Source organism: Seriola aureovittata, chromosome 3 (genome assembly GCF_021018895.1).
Source record: "Seriola aureovittata isolate HTS-2021-v1 ecotype China chromosome 3, ASM2101889v1, whole genome shotgun sequence".
NCBI classification, from domain to species: Eukaryota; Metazoa; Chordata; class Actinopteri; order Carangiformes; family Carangidae; genus Seriola; species Seriola aureovittata.
The window spans coordinates 4,731,039-4,740,321 of NC_079366.1; the positions used below are offsets into that span (position 1 = coordinate 4,731,039).

Here is a 9,283-nt window from a genome sequence, read left to right on the forward strand (position 1 = left end):
CCAGTACAATTACAATACATCGTGAGGAGAGCATGAATATCTGTAACACATTTCATGGCAATTAAATCTTCATCATCCATCTCAACAGTTGCTGAGATAATTCGGTCTGGATGGACGAGTTGGACCAACTTTGCCATGAGCCACGCTGCTAGTGTAAATACTGTATTTATGTGGATGGCATGCTTAAATAATGATAAGAGTGGCAAACCCTCAGACTCCAGTGGTCCCGGCAGGTATGTGCTTTTGTGAGCTCCCTAAGGATTCTGATGAATACTGAAAGTACAAAATAAAATCTACACTTGGTGGTGATATTACACCTGAGTTGAATCTGTTACTTGTCCCGGTATAAAACTGTGGTGATGTAGTATGAGATCAGTCCAATAAGCTGTGATGTCTAGTCACTAACAAATTTCTATTAAAGAGGTGGACTGGACTTGAGAACAGTACTGGACTTCTGCATGACAGCTCTAGGTTTTGTTGTATTTTATCAATGTGAACATTCCACAAAATTAATTAAATGATCATTGATCACCCAAACTCAGCCGACTATGTTAGAATTTGCTTGCTGTCACAGATATATACTAACTACTTGCCGGAACTTGCTTCTTGTTGGAGCTGATAGCTAAACAGGGTCATAATCACAGAATAAATTAGTTGATTGGTTCCTCGCTTAGCCAGTTAGTTGGATCCTGAGAGATGTGAAGAATCCAGAAAGCTTGGCTTGACTCCTTCCCATCTTCAGAACAAAAGAAGCCCTCTCTTAATCCTTGTATTTTAAGTAAATTCTACACCCATCTCTAAACTATCATTTTTATCCAAGAGTTTAGAAAACAGTGTCTCCACACAATTGATTTCTTTTATGAACAATAATCAAATTTGAGAAAAAATTCAATCTGGTTTTCACTCTCTGCACAGCACTGAGACTGCTGTGCTGTTGGGAGTAATCAGGTCAACTGCCCAGTCTGACTTGCTGCAGTTAGACTACTTTAATTGAGGCTGGTTGGTCGAGTGAAGCAGCAGAGAGGAAATCACTGAACAGGCATCCAAAAAGAAAAAAAAGATCAAATAATGAATAACCATGTCAACCATGCTAAAGTGCTAAATATTACATGCATTAGCATGTTAACCCTTTATGGGTCTTTATTTTGTTGTTTGAAGAATAAAAATCAATTTTTCCTCTGTTGTTATACAAACATTTTATGTTCATATTGTCAAACATACTGTTTATCTGCACCTGTATGTATGAATAGTTAGACAGCGCTGTGAGCATTTACTCTAGTTACTATGGGTTAAAGATGTAGATTTCTAATTAGTCCAGATTTTGCCTTTTTGACTTTACTCACATTATAGAAGACGGCACTGAATCCACTCTGAGACATTTCACCAGCTATGTCTCCTGCCCGAGCCACACTGGAGCCTAAATATGAGACAAAACTAGTTCATGTTTTCTCAGGATTTTTCTAACAACATTATCAAACAAAGAGGGGAAAATAATTGAACATCACCTTCGAGTATTCCCTTGAGTCCGTTGTAGTTCTCGATCTTGAAGACATATTTTTCTGTCGGTTGTGAAGCAATGACCTCAAATTTATCCAACTTAGCATCTTTGACCTGAAACCAGAATGCTCCTTGAAATTATAAAGTACCTCCAAGTAAAAGACAAACAACACAGTTTTGTTGAAGGCTGAGTTTGGAAATTTACAGACAAAATATTTAATTCTTCCCATGCTGGTAAAACCATGTCTGAACTATTGTTTTTTTCTGACTGTGTTTCATCCACATAGCAGTGAACAGAACAGTTCCACGAACTGATCCCTGAGGTGTACCACATGTAACTGTTTTAACTAATAATGTAATCAACAAATTTTATTCATTAAGTAAAAAAGAGTCAATGAGATATATTAAATCACAGCTTACCCCAATGACAAAGCGAATGATGTTTTTATCATCATATCTTTTGATAATCCTGTTTCTGTCAACATCACTGGGATCTCCATCTGTGATTAGAATCAGAACCTTCTTTGCATCACGAGAGGCGCCTGACTCTGGGTTTTCCAAGATATCATCCCTGAAACAAATGTAAATGTAACGTTTGAAGTATTGCAGGGACAGATGAGTGTCGTTTTTGTTTTACTGAATCTGAGTCAGCAGTACATTTGTTCTGGTGCGTTAAGTTTGATCTGTGTTTTGTCTTCTGGTTATTTATGTCATTTTTTTGTCCAGTTATTTCTTTTAAATGTAGCATTTGTAATCCTGAAAATAAACAAAACCCCAGCTATAAATATGAATAAATCAACAAATCAGTGTTACTGTGGTACTGTTCCAGTTCTTGTTATTGAGTGTTTTTCACCTCAACAAGTTATTTTAAAGTTATTTGTTGAAAAATTTTTTCAAATCTTGGGGAACTGTATAAAAAATGAAAGTGAACTTACAACACAAATTTGAGGGCTCTGTGAGTGTTGGTGAGACTCTTCATGTGGGGCTCTTTCATAAGTTTATCAAGAGCTGTACCAGCCTGATAGTCATTGAAGTCAAAAACCTTCCTGTAATTTGAGGAGAACTGAGCTGCTGCAAACTGGAAAAAAACAGATGACATAATACATTATTTATTTAACATTATGTATAGATACAATTCGACAAATATGAATGCTTTCATATTGCATAAGTGCAGTGACCTTGATTGATGTGTTCTTAAAGATGTCCATTATATCCACTATGAAATCTTTATTTTTTGTGAATTCCTCTTCGGTCATACTCCCTGATCCATCAAACAGAAAGACGAGGTCCACTGTCTGTTTTGTGTATTCTGAAGGAATGTTGAGTGAGAATCGGTGTAGAAGTTTAGTCGGGACAAAGACATTGAGAATAATATTTTACTGCAAGACGCACGTTTTAACCACAGACTTGGAGAAGTTTACGGTCTCATAATTTACCTTGAAAAGCAGAAGTGAGAGACGAGTCTTGCTGAAGATGATCTGTCATCTTGTAACATACATTGTTCAGATAGGAGTTCTCATAACATGCATGGGCTACATTTGGACTACAAACCTAGAACAGATCAGAACAAAGACCAAAGAAGTTTGATTCATGATCTTGATTTTTTTCTTCTTCTGAATTTGGAAGCAATGTTACAGAGAGAATTTATTTCCAATTAAATGCACCGTTTTGAGCTTTTCGATTTTCTTACAGTGAACTGGGAGAGTGTAGAGTCTTCAGCCATCGACAGTCTAAAGTGCTTGATGGGTATTGGTTGGTCTGTGAGAGGAATTTCTATGAAAATAGCATCTGATTAGTGCTCATTCAAACAAACAAACAAAAAATCATTCAGCTACAGTATCAAACATGGCTGAATCCAAATGTATGGATTTCCTTACATATGCAGAGTTTGGAACTAACAGGCCATGACGTCCACATTGCCAATGCAGATTATCAAACATTGGTTTTATTCATATAACTGTAACTACTACCTTTACAACAGCTAGGCTAATAGTAATAATAATCATAGTCATAATATTATGCTTGTCAAATAATCATGAATTTAAACACAATTTACATCCATCCAGCCATTGGCCGTGGGCATTTCCAAAATGTCACAGCACATCTGACTGAAGTCTGCAAAGCCCAGGTGGATGAACATTTGGATTTAGGCCATGTTTTCATTCATTTTATATGGACAGGTAACAAATTAGAAAAAAGTCCTGGAAAAATGCATGACAAATGCAAATACTTTGTTACAGGTTACAAGTGGTAGTTGAGTGGTTTGATGAAAATGGTATGAATCATATAATTTGGCCGTTTTCATAGCTCCAGTAGAGTTAGAGTTAAGAAACAATCTGTAACAACTGTTCTGAAGGCTTGTGGTGACCCAACACCTTGTTAAAACATCATCTCTATTTGTACATTGTTGGAAACTTTGTTTTTAATGTTCTGATTAATTGTGTCATATTTATTTTGAAGAAAATATGTACCTGGCATAATGATGCACTGGTGAGTTTGGTTTAGATCAGTTTTGCATGGTTCTTCAGATCCATTTAGCTGCTGGGGTGCAGTGACAGGTGTCCTGTGGATCAGGTCAACAATTATGATAACAGTCATCTTCTAGGTCCCATTTATACCAGGGGCCAGATGTTTAAACAGCACGTATAGAGAAAACCCATTCATATGAGGCAGGTAATGATCTGAGGCAGTGGATCCTATAAAAAGCCACAGCCATGCGTAATGACAGCTGCTCTGAGGCCTGCACTATGAAGCAGGATTTCTGGTTAGCGAGGTAACTTCAGGTTTAACCCTGGGTTTTCGCTATGGTAACTTATACTGCACACCTAACCTGCTCCAGAGCAGGTTCAACTTCAGAAGATCAGATCAAAATCTGTCAACAGCCCAACTAGGAGTGTAAAAGTATCAACACTGTGAAGTTTCAAGAACATTTGTTTTATTCAAATGAAGCTATAATAGTTACTATAAGCATGATAAACTCTCCCTCTGTTTGTTAGAGGCTCTGTTTTAGTGGACACATGGAAAACCTCAAACAGTAAAACGATTCTACTGATGTATAAAAATATCTATTGCTCTTTATCATTTGACACTTAACTGTAACCTCTTTAGTCTATGTCAAGATCCTGTAGGAATGATGAGTCTTTTCCACTGATCTGATCGTCTGAAGTTAACCTGCTCTGGAGCTGGCGAGGAGTGCAGCATAAGTCACCATGGCGATGTACCCTGGTAAGAAGAGAAGAAGTGAACCACTGTCACAACCCTGAAAAGCCAAGTAATAAACATGAAGTTACCTCGCTAACCACAAATCCTGGCTCATGGTACAGGCCTCTGATATCAGCAAGTGATTCTGCCAGGATTGTGATATCAACATACAAATTTGATAGTTGGAACTCGTGGACAACAATTGTGGCGAGTCCCAGGTAAAGAGAGGCTAACTGAAACAACAGTACTTACCCTTTGTTCTGGCCAAACATGAATTGACGCACTTTGTTTCTAAGGAAATCTGTTTGGTCCACAGTGGAGATGTGGGGGATTGTTGTATCAATGTTGAAAGCCAAAGATACAGAGATGGCTGTAATTTGTGAAAAGAAATGGTGTTTAAATTAATTTATTAACATTTAATCTGATAGAAAGCTTTGTCTAAAAACTGGCTAAAACCTAAGCCCATTACCTAGTATAACATGTTTCTATCTCAAAACACCCCTCCTACACCTGGGAGGATATGGTGTCTTCATTAGTGCTGGTGTTGCAGGTGCAGGATTGGCAAAAACTCCTGGATGATCATATGTACTTGAGTCATGCCTTATGTTCCAGCTCCACCACTTGTCATGATCACAGATGCCCAACTTTATCTCTGAACGTATGCCTCGTACCCTTTGTGCAACTGGGCGGGTGAAAGGTGACCGGAGAGGTGGCGATATCCACTTGGAAAGGAAACGCATAGCTTCACTGTTAGCTAAAGGTGCCATTGTTGAATGTTCTGAACATTCAACCCATTTGCGAAGCCGGTTGTGGATGGCTTTTTGTTCAAGATATCAGTTAATTTAATAATGTCTATCAACCCACTCCAGTCATTCCCAATCTAGTTACACTAACATTTATAATACATACATAACTCTTGTTTTACCAACGTCACTTATGGCAGACTGTTGCAAAATGCTGTGCATGCTGCAGCAACTACTACCACCACCATACACGTTTTTTTATTAGGGTTTTAGCTCTTTGTACCTTTCTGTTGGAGCACTCTGATTGGATGACCTCTTTCTTTGCTCACCTTCAAAACAAAAAACAAAAAACATGCTGTCCTTCTCCATTTACTGGCAGACAGGAATTATTAGGCCTAAAAAGTAGGGTAGGAACTTTGGAATGTAAATAGTTGGTTAATGAATACATCCAAGTGATTCTGGATATTCAAAAAACTCAACAACAAACAGCAGATGGTGTCCTTGTCAGGCCTGGTTGACTGCTGCTGTCCTTGGATCAGGGATTCTGCTGAGCTCACTTTTCCTTATATAACTGCTCATTTGACTCTTGTCCACCATCTTCATTACGAGAATGTGCCGATTACCACATCTCATGTCACTTTGTATTGTCATGTCATTTGTCATGTCATTTATGCATTTCTGCAGGGTTTGCCTGGACGAAATACCTTAAGTTCATAGCGTTGTGACATTAAACATGGGGTTGCCATGGTTATCAATGGCCATAAAAGAGAAATAATAAATAGAAGTAGAACAGTAAACGAACAAGCATGAAAGGAACGAGCCCTAATGTTATCATTAGAAGAGTAAAGACAGTATATGACTGTATCAACACAGGGCTCACTGTCATTCAGAGCCTGAATTGTGGAGTTATTTGTCCTATGATGGTATGATGATGAATTCTAAATATCCAAATTGGATCAGATCAGATCCAACATTATTTCTTTTGTTTACAAACAGGAAGTGAAAGTAGTGAATAACAATATGCGATCAAAAGTCCCAAACCCACTGTTGGATGCAAATGTTTGGCATCATCAAGGTAACGTGATAGAAATGCTGTCCCATCCCCAAACACTCACCAGGTGACGTCAGGTAAGTCTGTGAGGGTTCAGGGTTCGGGGTTGAGGGGGGACATTGGGATTGGGCCATAGACTTGCAAAAGATCTTGGCACAGGGATATTACTTGTAAAGATTACAGCCTTCAGCCATTATATTTATAAGCAGAAGTATTTGACATGAAAAAAGTGTCATGAAAATATGCTGCTTAGAGGGACTTAGGCTCATGACCATCCTTGATTTTAGCATGTAACGTCCCATAAGGTCATAAACTTGATGTATCTACATTTCTGTTTGTGTACAGATTTAAATTTTGTACAGACATGTTAGCTGTGTTCTCTTTCCTCCAGTCTTTTCATTAAGTTACACCAGTGTTTTTCAAAATTTTTCAGACCAAGGACTACTTAACCACTGAAATAAAACTGGCAGACCATCTAACTCCTCAAACATCCCCAAAACCAATAGGGCCTACTATTTTAGCAAGCTTTGCACAGAAGAATGTCACCTGGGACAGTCTTTTTTTTGGTAGAATAGTAAGAAGAGAAAGTCAGGGAAAGAGTCGGGGAATGGCATATCTTAAAGTGTCCGGCCAACGTGGAGTCAAATCAGGCACCAATGTTGCAGGCACCATAACCACTTGGCTATCAAGCCACCTGGACTTGGAACAGAGTTTTAATTATAAACAGCCCCTGTGCCTCACACACTGTACAGTAACATGTGGTGGTAATTATTTCTCATAAAAATGATCGCACACGGACGTCATCATACACTATGAGTCTCAGTGTTAATAGTAAAACTTAACACTTGCCTGTTGTGTCCATTATGTCAGAGGTTACATTTGATTTTCTTTTAATTGACCCAGTCTTAATCCGCTGGTCCATGATCTTTCCGTTGTCAGTGTTTGATAGTTAATAGGCTGCTGTTAACTGGGGTTAGAGCGCAGTCCCAGGGCAGATTAACCATCAGATTCTTCCACATTTGCTTTCAAATGTCAAGCTGATCATTTTTTATGTAAATCATAAAACATAAACTGTAAACTGGCGAAGTTATGAAACTGTAAAACAGCAAATACAAATAATGTTTGAATTTACATATAAGTTGATTTAATATTGAAAACAGCATACAGTATATACACTACTCATTGCTATAGGCTTTGTGGTCACTCAAACGACTTGAGAAACACTTCAACAAATTTACTCACAGACCACCAGGGGTCATTTGCGGACCACTGGTGGTCCACGGACCGCACTTTGAGAAAGACTGAGATAGACTAAGCGCACCCTGACTGGATCTGCATGCTTCAGGCACAGACATGAGATTTGTATCAATCCATCTCATCTCACTCTTGGAAAGAAAATCAAGAATTATTCCTTCAAATGTTCATCCTCAAGACCTGCTTCAACTCTTTCCTCAGACACATTAATTGTCCTCATATATTTACTTATTGTAGGTGAATATTGTTTTAAATCTTACCAACAGCTACGGTGTGGGTGAGCAGGATGATGCGATTCTTCACATGCATCTTTTCCATCAGTCTTCTCCAGACTAAAAGACTATATGACAATGATATGACATGAAGGGTTGGGAAAGGGGGAGGGTAAGTTTGTTGAAGGAAGGGGAGTCTTACTTTTTTTCGGGGGTGAGCAGAGGCGGGCCTTTAACTTTCTATCAATAATTCAGTTTATCTGTTGTGGTCACTCTTGCACACAAACAAAAGTAAGCTTTTTACTCATCTGGTCTGTGTGTCTCAGTGATGGCTAGTTCAACTACAGTACAATGAATAATCTAATGAACTCCCAACAACAATCTAAAAACCTGTTAATGACCAGTATTTAAATGTCCATCACCATTTCTCTTTTATATGGGCAAACCTTCCCAAGACTGTCTATCAAACAGACAGAAAGCATTACAGAATAACAGCAATGCCATCCCTTTAGAGAAGCATAGGGAAATGTGTTTGTCTCTCTTTCATACTTGCTCTCACCTGTCCACCACATGCCCTCAGAGGTGCCCTCTCAATCCCACTGCACCTTGATCGTGATCCAATACCCTGTTTCTGCTCCACGAACTCTGCTTGTCGTTAGTAGCTGTTTTCAGACCTGCCTACATATCTTGTCCTGTTGGATTTGTTTGCCTTTTTGGACTGACTTCAAGTTGCAGCATCGAAAACCTGTGTTTGGCCATTGCCTCAATTCACCCTGCACTGCCTGCGTGTGTCAGATCATCTTCCCTGTTTGCAAACATCTGAATCATTGCAAAAGCAAATACAATGCCCTAGTGCAGGGGTGGGCAATATTTTTTTTCCAGTGGGCCATACTGACTCCGTTAAAGTTTTTTCAAACTGACTTTTATTGTCAGGGCACAGGATGCTAGCAGTCTCAACCATACAGTCTTTCAGGAACTCACCCTCTGAGAACGAGCTGCTGTGTTTGGCTAGCTTATGAGCCAGCATGTAGCTTACTTTTGTGACCCTCTGTTGTATGGCCGTCTGCTTCACAGTGCATCATATTATAAATTATATTATTATTAGGTGTAGCCTATTTGATACAGTAGTGAATATTTTTTTAAAATAAAAAATGAAAATCTATGATAAGAGTCTGCAGTCAAACTACCAGCAAGTATGTAATACTGTATTTATCTGAGCATATTCATATCTCTCCTCACTATTATACACACAACAGAGCTAACATGTTTGAATATAAATAACTATCACATGTTTGTCTGTATCAGAACCAGAATTCCAGTCCAGT

General features: G+C 38.5%; 1 protein-coding gene across 1 annotated transcript in view; it reads right to left on the reverse strand.

Annotated features, from left to right (window-relative positions):
- LOC130167093 (integrin alpha-L-like) overlaps window positions 1–8,137 on the reverse strand; it is a 17,654-nt gene extending 9,517 nt beyond the window's left edge. The window contains exons 1-10 of the mRNA XM_056373063.1: window positions 8,007–8,137; window positions 4,951–5,068; window positions 3,969–4,060; window positions 3,188–3,270; window positions 2,934–3,048; window positions 2,676–2,806; window positions 2,433–2,575; window positions 1,918–2,068; window positions 1,506–1,611; window positions 1,344–1,417 (exon numbers count right to left, since the gene is read on the reverse strand). Coding sequence (XP_056229038.1) covers window positions 1,344–1,417; window positions 1,506–1,611; window positions 1,918–2,068; window positions 2,433–2,575; window positions 2,676–2,806; window positions 2,934–3,048; window positions 3,188–3,270; window positions 3,969–4,060; window positions 4,951–5,068; window positions 8,007–8,064 — 1,071 coding nt within the window. The 5' untranslated portion in view covers window positions 8,065–8,137. The remainder of the gene's footprint in view (window positions 1–1,343; window positions 1,418–1,505; window positions 1,612–1,917; window positions 2,069–2,432; window positions 2,576–2,675; window positions 2,807–2,933; window positions 3,049–3,187; window positions 3,271–3,968; window positions 4,061–4,950; window positions 5,069–8,006) is intronic.
- Window positions 8,138–9,283: the final 1,146 nt, after the last annotated feature.